Raw genomic sequence first — 22,780 nt, forward strand, 5'->3', positions numbered from 1 at the left:
CAGGATTTTTGAGGCTCTGTTTTTCATTGTCTCATTATATGGCTGTGAAAGCACCAGGAATGAGCCTGCCCTTTCTATCGTTTCTCCAAGTTGTCTGCAGCATTGTGACGTATTTGTAGGAATATCATTGGAAGATTGGCCATAAGAGACTACATTTACCAGGTGTCCTTTGTTGAAATTGCTGCGTAATCTCCAAGCTGCTCGCATTCATCCATGTGATTGAGACAGAGAGGAGACTTCCAGGAACGATATGTCATGAAGAGATATGTGAAAAACACATTGAGGATTGATTCTAAACAACGTTTACCATGTTTCAGTCGATATTATGGAGTTAATGTGGAAAAAAGTTTGGCGTTTTGATGAATGAATTTTCAGGTTTTTTTGGTAGCCAAACATGACGCAGAAAACGGACCGATTTCTCCTGCACAAATCATCTTTCAGGAAAAACTGAACATTTGCTATCTAACTGAGAGTCTCCTCATTGAAAACATCCGAAGTTCTTCAAAGGTAAATGATTTTATTTGAATGGTTTTCTGGTTTTTGTGAAAATGTTGCCTGCTGAATGCTAACACTAAATGCTAACGCTAGCTATCAATAGCTATCAATACTGTTACACAAATGCTTGTTTTGCTATGGTTGAGAAGCATATTTTTGAAAATCTGAGATGACAGTGTTGTTAACAAAAGGCTAAGCTTGAGAGCTAGCTGGCAGTTCCACTGGATGTCATAAGGTGAACGCACCAATTTGTAAGTCGCTCTGGATAAGAGCGTCTGCTAAATGACTTAAATGTAAAATGTAAATGTAGCATATTGATTTCATTTCATTTGCGATTTTCATGAATAGTTAACGTTGCGTTATGGTAATGGGCTTGAGGCTGTATTCACGATCCTGGATCCGAGATGGCTCGACGCAAGAAGTTAATGAAAGTTAGATTTTTATATAATTTTACTTGAATTTGCCGCGCAGCATTTTTCCTGGCTTTTGGCCAAGCGTCCCTTATACCATAAGAAGTTTTTATACCCTCATGCATGATAAATACAGCATCATTCGCATGTACACAGGAGTGCATCACGGAACACAGCGGCTTCTACCTGACTCTCCCCAGTAATGCGTCTGCACATATATCGTAATAACTAAAGTTCGAAATATACAACCAATTTTCCAAAGCCTATATAGTTATCAGAGGCCTGGGAAGTAGGTCTCAGTGAGATTACATACCCCCATAGTTGGTATAATATCAAGGATAAGGACCGTGATTATTATTGCAAAAAGATATCGGAACCTGCAAAACTTATTAAGCTTAAAAAAGGGTTCTATAGAACCATCGACAGGATCGTCTCAGAATTGAATGAACTCCTAACCCAGAACAATATGGAAATACTCTTGATCTACAACCCTATACATAAACATGTACACATCTCAGGGGATGCTGGTGGGGGTAAAAAAACAGCGTAATTTAGCCTACATGTTGGGGATGGGTCCCAATAAATGGACGTATGTGAAAGACAAATTATTCCCATTCCCTGCGGATATACATGCAGGATTTTACAACATATTTGTGTATACCGACATCATATCCTATCAAATGGTCGGAGACAGTTGTGTGTCCCTCCTGAGAGCAGTTCATATAGACGGAAAGGATGGCGATATAGTCACTGTCAACTATGACGTATAAACAAGAAATATATTGAAAACATTCTGGTTGAGCTTAAAACGGATCAGAACGAAAACATCAAATTTACTTATCGTAAAACGATTGTAAAACTCCACTTTAGACCCACAAAAACCTCTCTACATATATAATATAATATTAGTATTATATATATTTATAGAAACATAAAACAAATAAATTAAATGGGTTATGGACCACCAACATCTCGACCCTAACCGCTATGTCTCATACTATGATGCTCAAGTGGTTAATGGTTTACCCGGCAATTATGGATCCCCGACCATGTACGGTTCGGGGATAGGAGGTATATTTCCTCTTTAGGATGGTTTTACTGTTTATGTAGAGAGGCCTCAGCATAGAAAACCACATTTAAAATCAGCGGCTAAAAATATGGTAAATGAGGTTGTAGCCAATGCTATGACCAGAATGGCGTCACCAGATGCCGAGCATCAAGAAGGCTCGGGGCTTATGATGTTGTCTCGAAAACCAAAAAAGAGACCTCCGGGTATAAGGCTCAGGCCTGCCCCTAAAAAGCAGAGGTTAACCGTTAAAAGAAACTCAGTAAGTCAAAGACGTGGTAAAGTGAGGAGGCCTGGACCAAAAACAACAAAAATAATACTAAGTATTTTATAAAAGAACAAGCAACATGGCTCTTTTACACCACATGTCCTGTGAAGCTATAAAGACAGAGCTCAATCTTTCACGGCCCCTTAACTCTTGAGACTAGGGGGCATTATTTTGATGTTTGGATGAAAAATTTACCCAAATGAAACTGCCTATTTCTCAGGCCCAAAAGCTAGAATATGCATGCAATTGGCAGATTAGGATAGAAAACATTCTAAAGTTTCCAAAACTGTCAAAAAATTGTATGTGAGTATAACAGAATTGATATTGCAGGCGAAAACCTGAGGAAAATCCAACCAGGAAGTACTGTTTTTCTGAAACCTCTCGGTTCCACTGCATGCCTTCCCTCCATTTAAAGGGATATCAACCAGATTCCTTTCCCTATGGCTTCCACATGGTGTGAACAGTCTTTAGACATAGTTTCAGGCTTTTATTCTGAAAAATGAGCGAGAATGATCCCATCGCGTCAGTGGGTGTCCTTAGATTTTTTTCATGCGCAAGCAGCTTGGAGCAGACCTTTTCTCTCTCTCTCCTATTGAACAAGCTACCATCCGGTTAAAATATTATTTATTATTTATTGTAAAAACAACCTGAGGATGGATTATAAAAAACGTTTGACATGTTTCTACAAACTTTACAGATACTATTTGGAATTTCCATCTGCCCTTCTTGACCTGCACGAGCCTGTGGATTATTCAACATAACGCGCCAACCAAATGGAGGTTTTTGAATATAAAAATAATCTTTATCGAACAAAACAAACATTTATTGTGTAACTGGGAGTCTCGTGAGTGCAAACATCCAAAGATCATCAAAGGTAAGCGATTAATTGTATTGCTTTTCTGACTTTCGTGACCAATCTACTTTGCTGCTAGCTGTTTGTAATGCTTACCATCATCTGCTGAGAGAGCTGTCCTAACATAAACGCTTGGTTTGCTTTCGCTGTAAAGATTTTTTGAAATCTGGCATGCCATGTGAATTAACAACAAGCTAAGCTGTGTTTTGGTATATTGCACTTGTGATTTCATGACAAGTAAATATGTTTAGTAATTTAATTTGAATTTGGCGCTCTGCAATTCAATGGACGTTGACCCCGCTAAATGATTCCGCTAAAGGGATCGGTGCGCCAAATTAACCCAACATTCAATAGAGATGTCCAGTTATGCGGAGATAGCCCCACTCTCTGCCATTACAGACAACGGTCCTATAGAATGTTTCATACCAGGCCAGGGTGACAACTATCTGGACCTCAACAACACCTTGGTGCATTTACGTCTAAACGTGACCAAAGGAGATGGTGCTAATATTGCAGACGATGCCAAAGTGAGTTTCATTAATTACCCAGTGGCCACCATCTTCTCCCAAGTGGATGTGACTTTGGGTGAATGCCTAATCAGTCAAAGCAGTGCCACATACCCTTATAGGGCCATCATGGAGTGTTTACTCAACTACTCCGAAGACACTCTCAAGAAACCATTCAGCGCCGGGCTGTTTGGCAAGGATACTGCAGGAGTCTCTATGGAATCGACAGACCGTATCCACCGGTGCAAACAAAGGACTGGAGGCATGCGCTAGCTACTGTGCTGAATCTCGAGACTTTCATCTGCTAGGGCCTATAAACTCTGACATTTTCTTTCAAAAACGTTTACTCTTAAATTTGGTTGATTTAAGACTAAAATGAACTAGGGCCAAGGATGAGTTTTGCTTGATGTCTGCCCAGGACGGGGACTTTAGTTTAAAAGTGTTGGGAGCAACGCTTTTTTATTAAAAAAAGTATCGGTATCTCCGGCAGTTCGTCTGGGTCACTCACAGGCTTTGCTGAAAGGAAATGCCCTTTACCCTCTCCAAAGAATTACCATGAAAACCTTTAGCATACCTGTGGACAGTAGAATCTGTAGTCAAGACAACCTTTTTCTAGGCCCTTTACCCCGATACATTGTTATAGGTTTGGTTGATCACGCCTCTAAAACGGGCAGCTTACATAAAAACCCATCTAATTTTCAACACTTCAATGCAGAGTATGTAGCTCTCTGTCAGGATGGACGTCAGGTCCCTGCTAAGGCTTTCCAACCACAATTTAATAACACAGAATTTTACAATCTATTCCTGGCTACCGAGAGGCATCTTAAAGATCTCTCTTTACCTATTGACAGAAATTATTTTGCAGTATGCTTTCAATTTATCACCTGATGAAGACACCTCAGGAAATCTGTCTGTGGTGTCCCAAGGTAACCTCAGGCTGGGAATGCGTTTCCGTACACCTTTAGCCTGTACAGGTAGCATGATTGTTTATGCCTGCTCTGATTCAATCTTGGAAGTGAATGCCCGTAGACAGGTCTTAGTGGATTATTATTAAGGATCGTTGAGCAAAGACATGAATACCCAAGAGTTGGAAGGGCTCATGAGCCGATTGATTGGAAAACAATTTTGTGGAATGTTGGCTTGTGATGAATTTCCTATTGAGAAATGGCCAGAGCGGCCGGCCATGTTTATTGTCAATACCCATCCTAAACACATGTCGGGTGAACATTGGCTAGCTGTGACATTAGAAGACGAAGGAGGAAGAAAAATCTCACCTTTTTTTGATTCCTACGGCTTTCCACCCAGTTTTTCACATTTCCCCAAATCTATTAAAGAATTTTTGACCAAAGCTATACTACAGCATCAAACAAGTGCAAGATAACCTTTCCACTACATGTGCTCACCACTTTGTATTCTACCTATGCCAAATAGCCCGGGAGTTTCTTTTGAAGATGTTATGTATCTTTATAATGATGATTTAAGAAGTAATGACAACGTTGTAGCTTGTTTTGTTAGAAAATATCAAGTGTTCAAATATGTGTCCTTTAAGACCGTGTAATCAAGGCGTATGCTCACGTCAAATGTTTCAAGAATGCCACAAATGTTAAATTGCTTAATTTTTCAAATAAAATGTATTGAATTTAATCATAGTCATTCAAAATTAATCCAAACGTCTAACCACCCTGAGAGATCGGGATTAGGAAAAGGTCTGGAAACTTTCAGGGGGGTAAATTAGTTATCATCATCGCTTTCATAGGGAGGGGGGGTTGTTGGGGCATCTTTAGGGGTGCTGTATCTCGTTGAAGGTTTTTGTTTAAAAGCTTGAATCTGTTGATGAAGCTTATAGTTGGGTACACCCGAGAGTTGAATGTTGAGGATTGCCAGGGCCTTAAACCACCCAGATAGTTGCTAGGTGGGGGGTTCCAATCACCCTGTTTGCTTACATAGACCAGAGAGTCTGTGTCGTGGTAAAGAACCCGCCTCTGAAGCTGCTCCATGAGGGTGTACAGTTCAAGTCGGCCGTAGGCCATGGTAAATGCTGCAAGAAACACATTTACCCTGGGGTAGAACCCACATTACCCGAGGGTAGAACCCACTTATTGGTCCGAAAACACAAATTCCCAAAATTCTTTGGGGTCTTTAAGTACAATTTCGACACATTCCTTTTGGTTTTGTTGACCTCTATTCTGTTAGGGTCAAGAAGTATGCCTTCTCTGTCGTGATAGTCTTGAATGTACTTGTCTTTGCTCTCTTGATCTGTGACCGATGCAGGATTGCCTGAAGCCATTTGCTTGTATCTCAAGAATGTCTTGATGTACTCTTTAAAAAGAGTGTCTGATTTCCTGGAAAAGTTCCACACTTCAAAGATTTTGGCCACACGATACCCCATCTCTAGAGCCTTAGAGAATTCAACTGTGACCCATACACCTGTCAGGGCTCTTTCTTGATCTGAGTGATCACAAGGCTTTTCCTAGTTGTTGTTTTCACTGCAGGTGCGACAAAGGGGAAATAAAAGTTTTCCTTGAGGTCACTTGTAAGGCAACACTGGTATAAACAAACCCCTAGAATGGTAGACAGTTGCTTTGATCAGACCAAAATGGTTTTGGGGTCAGTCAAAGTAGCAGTAAATCATTTCAGGATGCCCCATAGGATAGCATGAGGAACTCATTACATGAGGATGAAGGGATGTAAAATCGACATATCCTATTGTCTTGTCGGGTTGCGCTACATACCTCAATGTCAAAGCATTGGTACGGCCTCCATACAAGGCCTGTCGTGGTTTCAAGGGTTCTGGTGTGTCATAGCTGGAAAGGAAGGCTCGAACATGAGGATCAGACTTCTTGAGTGCACTCCATTCATGCTCCCAAATCACATTCACTTTTAACCCGTAAGTAGCCTGTATAGAATCTAATTTGTCTTGAAACTCTTGCTACATTTCCCCAAAAGTATTTTGGGTTAGCACACACATGTCCTGGGGCACAAAGCAAAATGTACAACCGAGGAAGAAACAACCGTTGTACTCAAACATGGTCTCAACACCATCCATCTGTGTTTATCCATCTACATGCCCCAAACGCCTTCTCACCCCTATTCAAAGCATGTTGAATACAAATGTCTTTATCCTGGGCCAAGTAATCCAACCATTAAATGGACCCACTAGAGTATGACTTGAATTGGCGGCGGTAGGTGTCAGGCGTAGGGGATTGCTATAGATGATGTAGGCAGAAAGTGTGTACGATAGGTTTTCATGCATGCCAATGCAATAGTTGTACAACTCCAGGGGTCAATGCCTGCATCTTTGATTACCTCTTCTCTGAATCTCAGGCATCCTTCATTTTTGCACTTTTTTTTGTATAACCACATAAAAATTGTCAGTTGAGTATGATTCCATCTCTTTATGGAAATCAAAGGTGCTATGTCTTACTGTCTCGTACCACGCCATGAATCTCTCTCGCTCTTTGGGAGACATTTGATCACACCCATACATTTCAGGGCTGGGATAAGATCCAATATAATGTAGATTCTCCCCAGATGTGAAGAATTGGGGAAACCAGTCTTTCAGAGTTCTCAAAACCCAAAGCCTCTGGCATTTGAGCCAATCTCATGGGTAAGAAGTTTAACGATATAAACGTGAAGTTTCTGTGGGGAAACCAGTCTTTCAGAGTTCTCAAAAAAAAGCATTTTTTTTATAAACGTGAAGTTTCTGTAAAAAAAAAGTTTTTTAGAAAGAGTATTTCACAATTGGGCCCCTCTGCCGACCACTTTTCACCCTTGAAAGTCATGGTAGATACAAAAATAGGCAAATTAACCCCTGATTGCTGTTTAGTCTCAAAATCATAAAAAAACATATTTCTCTGAATGTTCATCTTCAGCCAAGGGCTGAATATTACACTCGTGTGGCACTTCTTGAACCACTTCAGCGTCTCTGCTTTTCAAAGGCACTTTACAGATTGGGCAATGTATGATTCCACACACATGAGGTTAAGGGATGTATATTTTAAGGTTGTAATTGCAATGGCATATTGGACATTTCTTGTTAATATCACAACTGCTTACAGATTTACAGGCCTTGGGGTGCCATGTTTCAATTTTGCGTTTTTCTTAACAGTAGGCCGAACGACTTTTGAGGTGACAATCCGCACAGGGTGTCAGGTTTAAGGGCTGCATCGGACAATTTTCATCCAGACATACTGAACAGTTATAAAGGCACGAGTGTCCCCCCCCCTTTCGGGTGTAGCTGGTATGGCAGGATGGACACACATATGGTGCGCCTAAAAACGCTGTGATGTTAGTAACGGCATAGTAATGTTCGTTTTGCTGTGATGTTGGTAATAGCATAACAGTTGGCGTTTTGCACATAAAAGTACAGAATCTGAGGATGAGGTTGGGAGATGTTTTAGAATTTCAAGAGAGCTGCATTAGCTCTACTGTGGTACAAAACCACAATCTTGATATTCAGAAAGTTTTCAAATTTGACTATGTCCGAGAAAGCCACCGCATCCTGTATACCTAGACCCACGGCCGTTTGGAGCTCTCTAGCCTTGTGTAACTCCTCTAGATCCGTACATTCAGAGTTAAGTAAATGTGCTAGACCTATTGCAAAGCATAGCTTATTACCTGGATTGTGAACGTTTATGAGGTAGGCCCTTTTATTGCTTATGATTTCTGATGGCATTAGGCTATCTAGTTTCTTTCTCTGACCCCCGCCACCCAGGGGTTGACGTATTATTTGCCCTACAAGCTCGAGGGTCCTATCGGCTATGATGGATAAATTTGATTGAACAAATCGTTCCAGCAGGGCTATAAATTGTTCAAGATCTGCTTCACCATTGGGTAAAATAAGAGATACAGTGTTATGCAGGATTTCTCCACAAATTTCCAACTGTAAGACATCACGAGGTTCGCCATAATCTCTTGCCCTGTCTAACAGTTCATTCAGGGTATCCAGTGTCATCACATAAAACACTGCATAGTCAAGATTCTGATTCACTCATGTGAAATTGAAAAACTGTTGAATCTCTGTATTGCAGAATTGATTTCGGTACACAACCCGGACACTTCTATCAATACCATCTCCCTCCTTTCCAAATCCTCAAAAACATTGTATTGCATTTCAGATTCTTCGGACATGGGTGTTAATGGCGGGGTTTGTGGGGGGTCCGGTGAGGAAGATCTTAGGCTCTCATTCATCTGGTTAATTAACGATATGAGGGCTTCAGGAATCTGGGATAACAGGTTTTCATCGGTGGCCCCTGACTCATTCATACAATTATTTATTTATTTGAGTTTGGCGGGAATCTGGGATTATGTGTTTTCATCTATCGGTATTATGTCTGTTACTCCAGCCTCATTCATATGGTTATGTCACGGCTGTTTGAAGGAAAGGACAAAGATGCAGCGTTGTGAGCGTACATTATCACCGACAAAACAATAAAGAATACAAAAACAAACCGCGAAGCTCAAAGGCAAAGTGCCATAAAGAATGTCAACTTCCCACCAAGACAGGTGGGAAAAAGGCACCAAAGTATGGTTCCCAATCAGAGACAACGATAGACAGCTGTCCCTGATTGAGAACCATACCCGCACAAAACATAGAGATAGAAAATCATAGAAACACAACACATAGAAATGCCCACCCCAACTCACGCCCTGACTAAACCAAAATAGAGACATAAAAAGGATATCCAAGGTCAGGGCGTGACAGGTTAATTATAGCTTGGAGTTCGGGCGGTATCTGGGATAACAGGGTTTCAACTGTCTCAATTATGTCTCTTGGCTCAGCCATTTGAATAATTAATGATGTGTGTTCTTGTGGTATTCTGGGCGGATACATGTTACATACTGTATATATTTTTAGCGCACGTATTTGCGTTTTTGAATCCGATTGCTGTTTAACAAATATTGCATTGTTCTATGCCAGGGGACAGATCCTGATGGTTTTGTCACTCGAGTAAAGCCCCATACGTGTGGAGCAAAACCTTTTGGGATTTTGGACCCCCCTGGAAAAGGCTGTGAAAAACCTAACTTGTTCTATTTCAGGTTCGGAGGAATCAAGAAGGTTGGCCGCCTCCATAATAGCAGGTTGTCTACCTCTGAAATGTCATTTAAAACGATGAAATCCTCCGGTTTCGTTGATTCTTTGTGAATGTCCGGTGAGCCGAAATCTCTAGTTATACGCCGGGGAGGAGTCTGAAAGAAAATAATATATACAAAATAGGTTATTAAACATAAAATATTTTAGATAAAAAATGTCAAATATATTTCAGGTATAATACTATATATTAACAATACATAATTAAATTACCTCTGCTTTTTTGACGCAGGCTGTTCTGACGAATCGCGGAAACCGGGGGCGGAAACTGGGGGCTCTTGACTTTTTGCACCAGGTATTCCAGATTCTGCCGGGCCTGTCTCGTTGGAGTCTGAATAAACATATTCAATCATAAAAATATATAAATAATAAAATATGTATAACTAATAATATAAATATATATAATGGCTTCATACCATGTACAAGTAGTTTCTTGAAGCGGTAAGTTCCCTGCCCAGTAGCACTTTCAAGGAGTGGGTGATTCTGTGCAATGTACTTGCGCCCGAGTTGTGCGTTGCTTGTTTGAGTCTGGAATATGGAGCGAGCGGGTGTGGGTTCCCGGGATAATTGATGGGTCGTTCAAATTCTCGGTGTGTTTGAAAAAACATTCGTACAGAACGGGAGAATAGCATCTGTGTCATCTGCTCCTCCGATGTTGTTCAGGGTCCATAAGGAGGCCGTTATCCTTCTTGGCGGTCTGTCAGCTGTAAACACAAAAATAGCTTTTAATATAGGGTGCACACTTTTTGTTTTTAATGTATAAATATTCTTATGAATTTTATTATTGGACTTATGTCTACAATAATGTGATGGGGACTGGCTGCATGCATTTTTCTCCTCTGAACCCCCTTCTAACGAAGGCTGTTCCAGATCATTTATCCCCCGGAGCAACTGCGTAAATGAAGGAAACCCTACAAACGTTAGATAATATTAACATATATTTATCCGATATATATATATATATATACTTTTTTAAATTACAAGAATACGTGCATTTGACATATTACCTAAAAAAATCATTATCCCCCCATTTAAAAAACATATAACTCCTTTTTAATATTCCAATAATATCAATAATATCCATACCATTCCCTGAAAAAATACCTAATATATTATTTTCACTAACTCACCTTCAGAAAGCTCCATTAGGACGGATTCACGAATGGTCTTTCAGCTGTTGTAACAGGTTTCTTCTTCCTCCTCTGACGAGGAGTAGTAGGAAAGATCGGAGGACCAATGCGCAGCGTGGTAAGTGTTCATGATATTTATTATAACTCTGAACACTAAAGAACAGAACAATAAAGTGACAACGAACGAAACGAAACAGTACTGTACGGTGAATACACAAAACACAGAAATCCCAAATTATAGAAAAAAGAACATAGACTGCCCACCCCAACTCAGGCCCTGACCATACTAAAACAAAGACAAAACAAAGGAACTAAGGTCAGAACGTGACAGCTGTTCTGGGTTGATATCTGGAGTTGCGATTTTGGTTGTTCGATCAGAGGGGATAGTATCTGTTTAACTAGCCTCGCTCCGCGGTCTTGGCTCAAAGGAGAGATATTCTGTAATGATCTTACAGAACGGGGGTGATGTTTTTTCAGGCGGCAGGACCCCTGAATGTTTAGAGACCCCAAAACCACAGGTGGTTGTCTCGACATATTCTGTCTGCCGGTATTTCCTTTTCACTTCCGACAACATCATGGTTAGCAGCTTGGGGGGAGTGTCCATTATAAATTTATAGACCTGGGTGGGGGACCGTTTGTATATGGGCTGATTGCAAATAACATTTGTTTTAAACCGTAAGAAGTTGTCTCGACAAGATATATTCTGCCGTGGTTGTTTGACTTTTTAGCCTCCCACGTCCTTGGGGGTGAGATAAAAACGTATTTGAAAGGCGTGTGTTAATGAATCGAAAGTGCCCATTTTAAGAGACGCCCACCCAATCCTAAACAGTCCTCACACATATTTTTGGTTTCAAACGCCCCATGCAGAGACACACACCCCACACCCCCCTTTTGTTTTGAAACACACACACCTCCTGGCCCTGCACACACACACCCGCGCACGTGCACGCACACGTCTTTTCCGAAATACTTTTTCTCCGAAACATGCATAATGATAGATCTAAAAGACAGAGCCCCATCGTTAAATGTGAGGTACCTCTTTAAAACAATGTATAATATTTAGTACAGACCTTTGTATAATATTTAGTACAGACCTTTTTAAAACATCTTATAATTCATCCAAAACATTTTTACTGCGCAATATTGAAACATGCACGAATGTTTAATTTATAAACAGTGGTTGTACAACAGTTATACATCATTACCAGACAGTACTAAACTTTTAATAACCTTTAATGTTTATAACATACCGTTGTAGGAAAGACTGAATTCGTATAAAATAAGACATTGCATTTCTCCGCGACAGACCGTACGAGAAAAAACGAGAGATTACCGTTCGTTAAGGGTTGAGATATAGCATTAATCCCCTTTAACCTGTTGCTCCTACCCTCTACTTTTTTGAACATTTTGTTAAAAATCGCGCAACATTTCAGCGCCCTGCTACTCATGCCAGGAATATAGTACGTTCATATGGTTAGAATGTGTGGATAGAAAACACTCGGACGTTTTTAAAACTGGTTAAATCACGACTGTGGCTATAACATAACGTGCGTTACATCGGAAAGCGCAGGAAAACCTGATCACAGAAAATGGAAATAAATATCCTTGCGCCACTTCCAGCAATTGTTCACAGTGAGCCGAATTAGATAAGACCGAGGATTCAACTCCCACAGCATCCCCATGTTGTCTAGAGTCTTGTGAATTGAATCATCTTTGATTCTTGGTTGAACCGAATCAGGGGAACCACTTACCTCCAGTCTCCGCCCAGATCATTTGGAAGAGCTCTCTCGTGAAATTTTTTCCAAGACGACAGCTAATGATTTTTACATCGCCTCCTGATGAATTTGATCGCTTATTAACGTTTACTAATACCTAAAGTAGCATTACAAACGTATTTCAAAGTGTTTTGTGAAAGTTTATCGTCTACTTTTTGAATTTTAAAAAATGACGTTACGTTGTGAAAACGCTGTTTTTTTCTACATATAACGATATCTTGGCTTTATATGGCCCGATTTAATCGAAATAAAGACCCAATAGTGTTTATGGGACATCTAGGAGTGCCAACAAAGAAGATGGTGAAAGGTAATGACTGTTTTCTATTTTATTGTGCGGTTTGTGTAACGCCGAAATGCTAATTATTTTGTTTACGTCCCCTGCGTGGCCTTTGTGTTGTAGTGTATTGGTGCATGCTATCAGATAATAGCTTCTCATGCTGTCCCCGAAAAGCATTTTAAAAATCTGACTTGTTGCCTGGATTCACAACGAGTGTAGCTTTAATTCGATACCCTGCATGTGTATTTTAATGAACGTTTGAGTTTTAACTAATACTATTAGCATTTAGCGTAGCGCATTTGCATTTCCAGAGCTCTAGTTGGGACGCAAGCGTCCCGAGTAGAAGCAAGAGGTTAATTCTAAATCTTTAGTACAGACCATTTAAAACATGTTATAATTATTTAAAGCATTTTTACTATTCCTTTTTTACAGATAAAGGGGCAGGTTAGCCCTGACTGGCATCCGTCTCCAATTCACCAGCGTCAAGACATACTCTCTTGCTCGCAGGATATCCCACACATGCTCCATCAAGGCTCCGTAAGTTTTCACTCCAGGGATAGATCAAACGTCGTGCATGTAGATCCTGGGTATGTCTTAAGGATTGACGCGGCCAGCGACATAATTGTTCACTATTTTGGAAAAAACTGTCCTGCTTTTTCATCAAGGTTATGAATAAGGGTAATTAATCCATTTAAAGCTAAATACTGGGATAAAAAAGTTTACATTCTTGCAGGCTTTGGAAAATACATATGAACTGACAGACTTCATTTTATTTGTACTATCAAATTGTTCACATGCTAAAATTGTCACTTTGGAATCGGGGCTATACGCCATTTGTCAGGATTTGGCCAGGGTTGTTCCGGTTTTTGGTCACTAGATGCCCCCATTGTGCCTTTTGACCTTTTGTTTTCCCTTGATCCCCATTATTATTTGCACCTGTGCCTCGTTTCCCCTGATTGTATTTAAACCCTTTGTTTTCCTCAGTCCTTTGCTCTGTGTTTGTATGTTAGCACCCAGCCCTAGTACTCTGTGTACTCTTGTTGATCCCGGTGGACTCTCTTGTGGAATTCTGTTTTTTGTTCTTGTTTGTTTGTTTTTGAGTATTTTTTGAGGCTTTTTGTGCTATACCTTCCACCTTGTGGATTTACCTTTTTGTCTTGGAGGATTACCTTTGTTCTTGTGGAATTCCTTTTGAGGTTGTGGAGTTACATGTTTTCCTGAAGAACTTCATTTTTTACTTCATTAAATACATCGTCTCAAGTACTGCTGTGTCTGCCTCATCTTCTGGGTTCTGCCAACTATTCGTGGCTCAGTTGGTTAAGTGACTGTTTCTCACTCCGGAGACCCGGGTTCGTAACCGGGTCCTGACACCATTGAAGCGATTCTTAGGGCCTTCAAATCACTGCACCCGCACACAAGTTCTTCCATTGCATATCCTGGCAGGGTTGTACCACTCAGGGCCTGTTCAATTTCACAGAGCGCTAGCCTTATCTTTTAAGCCATTCTCTCATACACAGCGCAGGAGAAAAACTCCCGGCTTTTGCATGATAAAGAGGATTGGGTCCGCTGTCTGTGATTATCTTAACAGTAGAATCCTCAGGTTGGAATATGTAAGACATGTGTCCATCACTCGTATCCAAAACTCCTTTAAAACTTTCAGGGGCCTAATACAAAATGTCCTCAATGCTTTTATCATTGGGTTCATGAAAAGAGATGCATAGCACCCCAAGAATTGGCCTAGAAGACATCATTTTCTGTTTAATGTTCTGGGTTTTATTTTTAAAATCTCGGACATTCCTCCTTCAATGACAACAACCCTAAGGGCAATAAAATAGGGTGGGTGTGGGGTCATCCTCTTTGAAATGTTCAACCCCCCCCAGTTCAACCAGGTCCCTACACATCAATCATCATGACAACTTCAAAGGAATAGATGCAATATATATATCAAATAACATGGGAATGTAAGCGTCATCCGGACATAGGGTCATAAATCAGACGTTTGGCGCTACTTGATTCTCTCTGTCATCTGTGTCGTTGGCATCATTAACCCTGAAGACCTATTTATTAAATAACTCTCTGTAATTATTATTACGCGATGAAACTGATTATTCATGTAACTGTAATTAACAAGGAAGTAGGGACAACAAGGAAAATATTCAGATTATAAAGTTATAATTTTCCTAATATAACTTTTCAGATATTTTCATATCTGATCAATTAGCCTTAGACATAATTCATTATTATTTATCTCAAGTCACTCTCATTCCAAACGTCGTAAATTCTTGGTTATCTGCACAAACCCAGTCTTCAAAATGAGTCATTCCATACATCAATTTTCTTAAAATCATTTATTTACTACCTAAGTAATTCACAGAAATGCATCACGCAAACAATAGATAGTTAAAAGGAAATGATAGCGGAGTTTCCCTAGTGGAATAAACCGGCATCGCGGCTTGGTGTACAAAAGGGAAGGGGAGGTCGACTGAGATAAGACATCACACAGTTGATAATTATAACAATTGAAATGCTAATCCTTTGCACATGAACGCTCACTCATTCGGGAATAATTGCATTCAATATATATATTTACGCTCAGTGTATCATCGGGATCCCTGTTGAAAAGTTTATTTCTGGTGGAGAGTTTGTCCTCTCTCTCTCTCTCTGTCGTGGTTAGATAGATAGTTCAGAGTGACATTCATTCATGTCGTTATAGAATAGACATTTCGGCGGTTGTCGGTCTTCGCATTCAATGATACCAAATTCATAGCTGCAGACTAGTAATTAATATCAAAGACTTGTTCTTATTCTGTCAGGATCAATAGTCTAAGAGTTTAACTCTTTTGGGATAGGGGGCAGCATTTTCACTTTTGGATGAATAGCGTGCCCAGAGTGAACTGCCTCCTACTCTGTCCCAGATGCTAACATATGCATGTAATTATTAGTATTGGATAGAAAACACTCTGTAGTTTCTAAAACTGTTTGAATGGTGTCTGTGAGTATAACAGAACTCATATGGCAGGCGAAAACCTGAGAAAAATCCAACCAGGAAGTGGGACAACTGAGGGTTGTAGTTTTTCAAAGCTTGGCCTACCGAATACACTTTGAGATATGGATAAAGTTACATTTCCTACGTCTTCCACTAGATGTCAACTGTCTTTAGAAACTTGAATGAGGATTCTACTACAAAGGAGGGGCTCATGAGACCTTTTTGAGTTAGTGGTCTGGCAGAGTGCCTTTGTCTCATTACGCGCGCTCCCGACAGAGTTACCTCCCGTTCCAGTGCTTTTTCTTCAGACAAAGGAATTCTCCGGTTAGAACATTATTGATGTTTTATGTTAAAAATATCCTAAAGATTGATTCCATACATCGCTTGACATGTTTCTAAAGGACTGTGACGGAACATTTTGAGTTTTTGTCTGGACGGAGTGCAGACAGATGCACAGTGAACTTAGTGTATAAACACTTCTCACCCACCGGAATTGTGAAACAGTGAGTTATAAGTGAAATACTCTTGTCTGTAAACAATTGTTGGAAAAATGACTTGTGTCATGCACAAAGTAGATGTCCTAGCAGACTTGCCAAAACTATAATTTGTTAACAAGAAATGTGTGGAGTTGTTGAAAAACAAGTTTTAATTACTCCAACCTAAGTGTATGTAAACTTCCGACTTCAACTGTATCTGAAAATGTTTATTATATTATTATAATGCATAATATGATGAATTACAATATGAATTGAACACATGCACTTCAATGTTATATCAATTCATATAGGAATAAAGCTTTTCTCCAACAACATGGAAGTGGTTCCACTCTGTAGGCTACTGCTAATCACATCATGTAGCATGTCTAATTAGATTTTAACACTCTAGATTTGAACAATCTCACATAACATTGGAATATCTAAAGTGAACCTGTGTCATGTTACTAGTTACAATGTTACCAATGATTATCTGCTAAATTGTTGTTAATCTCTGTCAGAGTCGTCCTACCTAACTATATGATAAACCATATAACTGAACGTTACAATGTCTGTTCCCGTTAATATTTTCTTAATAATGTATATCATTGGATGTCTTCTCCATGAGGTGTTTCTTGGTGTTCTTCTCCGGCCTGAACAGAATAATAAAGCATTTAGGAACAAATAATAGAAAGAACAACCCAAAGCTAGAGGTGATGATGGCAAAGATCTCCACAGCTACAGTCAACTTCCCTGGAGAGCTGACATAAGCTGGGATAAAGGTGATCCAGACTGCACAGAATATGAGCATGCTGAAGGTGATGAATTTGGCCTCATTGAAGTTATCAGGCAGCTTCCGAGCCAGAAAAGCCAGCACAAAGCACAAGAGAGACAGGAGTCCTATATAGCCCAACACAGCCCAGAAACCAATAGCTGAACCCACATCACACTCTAGAATGATCTTTTCCTTGTAGGTAGTGAGGTTTTTAATGGGGAAGGGAGGGGACAGGACCAACCACAGAGTGCATATCAAAGCCTGGACAAACGTGAAGGACACTACAGTCAATCTCTGCTGTGGAGGACCAAACCATTTCATGACATTACTGCCTGGAAGTGTAGCCCTGAATGCCATCAACACCACTATTGTTTTCCCCAGAACACAAGAGATGCAGAGAACGAAGGTGATCCCAAACGCTGTGTGACGCAGCATACAGGACCATTCAGAGGGCCGGCCAATGAAAGTAAGAGAACACAGAAAACACAGAGCCAAGGAGAAGAGCAGCAGGAAGCTCAGCTCAGAGTTGTTGGCCCTGACGATGGCCGAAGTTCGGTGGTGGTAGAAGACGGTTGCCGTGGCGATGGCCAGACAAACCCCGCCCATAGAGCAGGCAGTCAGGATGATTCCAAGGACCTCGTGGAAGGACAGGAACTCCACAGGCTTAAGGATACAGAGGTCTCTCTCAGCGTTGGGCCAGTACTCCTCGGGACAGATCAGACAGTCTGAAGAATCTGACCAAGACAATGTAACAGACATCAAATGTTAATAATAATAGATTCAGGTTTTATTTATTTACAAATACATGTCCCACAATGATGCACTTTGTCAGTTTACAATAAAGAATGTTGAATTAATGTGCAGCTTACATGAGATAATAAGAACAGGAACATGATTGACAGATACTACCTTTATAGTGCTGGTAATATGAATAAATCACTCTTTTTTTTTTATTTAGAAATTACTACACATTTTCTGCCAACTATTCGTATAGTCCTACCTGTGTTATTACTGATCTCTCCCTCTGCACATTGGATACAGTCATAACAGCATATAGGCTTTCCTTTCTGTATAGCCTTACGAGTGCCTGGGGGACAGCTCTCACTGCACACTGACACAGGTGCTTGTGTACTGTTCTTTACCCAGGTGATTTCCCTGTTGATGTCAAACCTCTGGTCAGGAGGCAGGGATGCATCGTAGCGCCCCACTGTCACAAACTCCATCTTCCCACTCTCCCGTCTCTGCCAGTTGACCAGCTCATAGGTGGCCACTGGGTCCCCGTTGGCATCGAAAGACACCTGGTACCCGTTACGAGAGAAGTTCACCCTCCTCAACCTCTCCAGGACCTGGGGGTTGGAAGGGCAAGGGAGAGAGAGAGAGAGAGAGAGATGAGTGAGAGGATGAGAGATGGAGAGATAGATGGAGAGAGGGGAAGAGATAGATGAGTGAGAGGATGAGAGATGGAGAGAGGGCAAGAGAGAGATGAGAGATGGAGAAAGGGGAAGAAATATGTAAAAAAAGAAATGCAGAGAAGGGAAGAGAGATGGAGAGAGGGAGTTAGAGAAACAGAACATTAATTCAACTCATATTTATCAGATGTGTTACTTCAGAAGAAGTTGTAAAGTATAATGAGAACTCCTAGGCCTTCATACATGTAGTATAAATAAACATATTCACCAGGAAATGATAATATAGACTTGTCATTCACCTGTGTTGGCTTCACATTAAGGTTTTTGTCACAGTTCACAGTGGAGTTTTCTCTCTCTTCACAAACGATGCTGTGGATGGCGTGTGCTATGGCATAAACAGCTTTATACACCATGTTAGTGACACGCAGCTGGGATGTATCTGTGTAGGGGGCCTGTAGCTGCTGTATATCCTCACTGCCATCACACACCTTCTCTTCAACCCCAACACCTGTAGAGGTCCCTACAGAGAGACAGACAGACAGACAGACAGACAGACAGACAGACAGACAGACAGACAGACAGACAGACAGACAGACAGACAGACAGACAGACAGACAGACAGACAGACAGACAGACAGACAGACAGACAGACAGACAGACAGACAGACAGACAGACAGACAGACAGACAGACAGACAGACAGACAGACAGACAGACAGACAGACCAGACAGACAGACAGACCAACAGACGGACGGACGGACGGACGGATGGATGGATTGATAGATAAATGATAGATAGATGATAGATAGATATATTGATAGATAGATACCTATGCCCAGCCTACAGCCAAAGGCTCCCTCCCAGAACTCAGTGAGCGTGGGAGACTTGGACACCTTCTGTGGGGAGAGGTCCAGGAGGAAGTCCCTAAGACCGGGGATGACAGAGCGTTGGATGCCAAATCCAATGGCCCCGGCACACAGACCGAAACGCAACATATCTGGGTCAGTGACCCAGGGATCGCTCCCGATCCACTGGCGGGGCGGAGAGGGCAGGCGTTCCATCTCCATCAGCAGGATTCTCATGTCCCCAGAAGATACGAATGCAACCACCACCCGGGCTGTGGAGCTGGGGAACATGATTATATCATATGCTTAATATGCTGGTCATGTTTGTCATTTACTGGAATGTCTCAGTGAAGTGAACATGAACATTAGTATTAATCAACACTTTTGACATGCTTAAGATATGCAAATCATGTTGGTCTCACAGATCAGCTTTGGGAGAAGAGAGAAATTAAAAACAATTGTATTTTTTATAATTATGGTCTTGCATTTGTATGAATGAAAAGTTCACCAGTAATCACGGATCACCTGCGGATCACGTCGGCCACCCGTTGCACTCTGCTGAGTGGGCTGGTACGGGAGAAGGCTTCAGAATACTCTACACAGATGCCTTCCTCTTGTGCTGCCTGTAGGAAAGCAGCCATCCCGTTATTACCGTAGTCAGAGTCGGAACGGACCGCCCCAATCCAGGTCCAGCCGAAGTGCCTGATGAGTTGGGCCAGAGCGGCAGCCTGGAACTGATCACTGGGGATGGTTCTGAAGAAGGTTGGATACTGTTTCTTATCACTCAGACACGCACAGGTGGAAGAGTGGCTCACCTTGGTAAAAACAGACAGTCGAAAACATGAGAAAGAACATCATGTTGACCAAACGAGTCTCAGTTATTGGCTACTTTCTGCTTTTTTATTTTGCTATGTAGTTTGATGTTAGGGAGACATTAATAATAATAAGCCAACTCATTGTTTTTCATTGTGCCAGAGTGAAAAAGGTACACAAAACTGTGACACAAATCTCTGGTCTCCCATAACAACCTAGCCTATGAAAGATAGTCCTCAGATCATGTTTTAATGGCGACAGAAGATCTCCAGACTCATAATCCTCGGTCTATGTTCAAATGCCTTTCTCCACATAATTTCACACAGAAATGTATATTCTTGAAAGAGAGGAGAATACAGTTGAAATACGGTAATTTAAAAGTTGAACTCATTCCTGAAAGAGAGTAGAATATACATTAGGAATACAGTAAATTAAAAGAAGCTGAATGATTTATTTTCACAGGAGTTACCTGAGGAATGCCGAAAGGGCCGATGACGCGCAACATGCTGATGGTTGGCGTGGAGCCAGACTCGCCCACTATAGCTGTCACTGTAGCCGACCCCGAGCACTGTTCTCCGGTATCAAACATGGGATCCAGGCCATTAGCCAGCTGGAAGGCCACTTTCACAGCCATGGGGACCGAGGCGCAGGAGTCGTGCACTTGATAACCAAGCATGATACCCGGTAGAAGGTAAGAACTGTTGTTTATCTCCTCAACTGCGAAGATCATGGCTCGGGAGAAGCGAAACTCACGGGAATCCATACTGTAAATAGAAGATGGATCAGTGAGCACCTCCTGACAAATCATAAACTAGCCTATAGAATGTTTCCATGGCAAACAGCCTAATATCTAGTATTATTTTCTATTACCGTCTATATGACTACACTTTTGTTGTTTGTAATTGAGGACATTGTAGGATAGCCGGCTTTTGAAAATGTGATCCTTTGCAACAGTAGGCTTTACCTACTCTTTTTATCTGTCTTTAAAACACTGTTTGTCTCTTTAAACACAGTTCATTTGTCTCTAAACGTACTGTTTGTCTCTTGAAAACAGTTTATCGTCTTTAACAACACTGTTTATCTGTGATTAAAACTGTCTCTCTGTCTTTAAACACACTGTTTACCGGTCTTTAAAACACAATTCATCTGTCTACCCACACAGCCACAGTCCTGTCCCCTGTTCCCTCTTGCGCTCACTGACCTCCCTGTGCACTGCAGGGGCTCAGGCAGGCTGGTGTAGCTGTGATCCACAGTGTGCATGTAGTAGTGCATGGAGAAAACACCCCCGATGACAAAGTCCCCGTCCTGGGAGAACGCCGGAGGACGAGGGGTGCCTTGGAGCCTGCATCTGACAGACTCCAGCCCAGAGGCAGAGACAGAGGCAGACGAGAGCAAGGCAAGCCCACCAGCCACCACAGCTAGATGTAGTAGAACCAGACTACCAGCCAGACTTGGATCCAGAGCAGGAGACGGAGAGCGCCTCATTCCTCTGATGTGTAGAAGGTATGGAGTAATACAACGCCACACAGACCCATATAGGTCAGGTTACCTCTCTACTCTGGGTTAAATACCCACCATACCTCTGTGGGGATTCCTCTGGGGGCCACACTGTGGGTATGGCCATGCCAGGAAGGGAGGGGTTAGAAGCTGCTCTGCTCACTCAGTCAGGTCCTGCTTCTTTCAGATATAGAGACTGCATGCACCAGCGTAAGCCCTAAGTAGACTGTAATGGTTTATATAGACATAAACATACAGTATACACACTATAACCACCTGGTTCTCTTATATTGCCCCTACTGTCTAGTTCTCTTGGCAAGCTGGCTCTCTTATATTTCCTCTGCAGTCTAGTCCTCTAGGCACGCTGGCTCTACACAGTGTTTCCTCTACAGTCTAGTCCTCTTGGCACGCTGGCTCTACAAATATTTCCCCGACAGTCTAGTCCTCTTGGCACGCTGGCTCTACAAAGTATTTCCCAGACAGTCTAGTCCTCTTGGCACGCTGGCTCTACACAGTATTTCCCAGACAGTCTAGTCCTCTTGGCACGCTGGCTCTACAAATATTTCCCCGACAGTCTAGTCCTCTTGTTACGCTGGCTCTACACAGTATTTCCCAGACAGTCTAGTCCTCTTGGCACGCTGGCTCTACACAGTATTTCCCAGACAGTCTAGTCCTCTCTCCATGCTGGCTCTACACAGTGTTTCCCAGACAGTCTAGTCCTCTCTCCACGCTGGCTCTACACAGTATTTCCCAGACAGTCTAGTCCTCTTGGCGCGCTGGCTCTACAAATATTTCCCCGACAGTCTAGTCCTCTTGTTACGCTCGCTCTACACAGTATTTCCCAGACAGTCTAGTCCTCTTGGCACGCTGGCTCTACACAGTATTTCCCAGACAGTCTAGTCCTCTCTCCACGCTGGCTCTACACAGTATTTCCCAGACAGTCTAGTCCTCTTGGCACGCTGGCTCTACAAATATTTCCCCGACAGTCTAGTCCTCTTGTTACGCTGGCTCTACTGTATTTCCCAGACAGTCTAGTCCTCTTGGCACGCTGGCTCTTCACAGTATTTCCCAGACAGTCTAGTCCTCTCTCCACGCTGGCTCTACACAGTAT

At 41.7% G+C, this 22,780-nt stretch overlaps 1 protein-coding gene across 1 annotated transcript; it reads right to left on the minus strand.

The window, feature by feature from the left end:
* Nucleotides 1-16,521: 16,521 nt before the first annotated feature.
* Nucleotides 16,522-21,686, minus strand: LOC115116462 (extracellular calcium-sensing receptor-like). The gene is made up of 7 exons (XM_065000569.1): nucleotides 21,374-21,686; nucleotides 20,642-20,936; nucleotides 19,885-20,174; nucleotides 19,359-19,639; nucleotides 18,814-19,022; nucleotides 18,106-18,451; nucleotides 16,522-17,839 (listed from the first exon to the last, which is right to left on the minus strand). Exons 1-7 carry the CDS (start codon nucleotides 21,655-21,657, stop codon nucleotides 16,923-16,925), a joined length of 2,622 nt encoding a protein of 873 aa, XP_064856641.1. The 5' UTR covers nucleotides 21,658-21,686; the 3' UTR covers nucleotides 16,522-16,922.
* Nucleotides 21,687-22,780: the final 1,094 nt, after the last annotated feature.

Source organism: Oncorhynchus nerka, linkage group LG14, assembly GCF_034236695.1.
Source record: "Oncorhynchus nerka isolate Pitt River linkage group LG14, Oner_Uvic_2.0, whole genome shotgun sequence".
NCBI lineage: Eukaryota > Metazoa > Chordata > Actinopteri > Salmoniformes > Salmonidae > Oncorhynchus > Oncorhynchus nerka.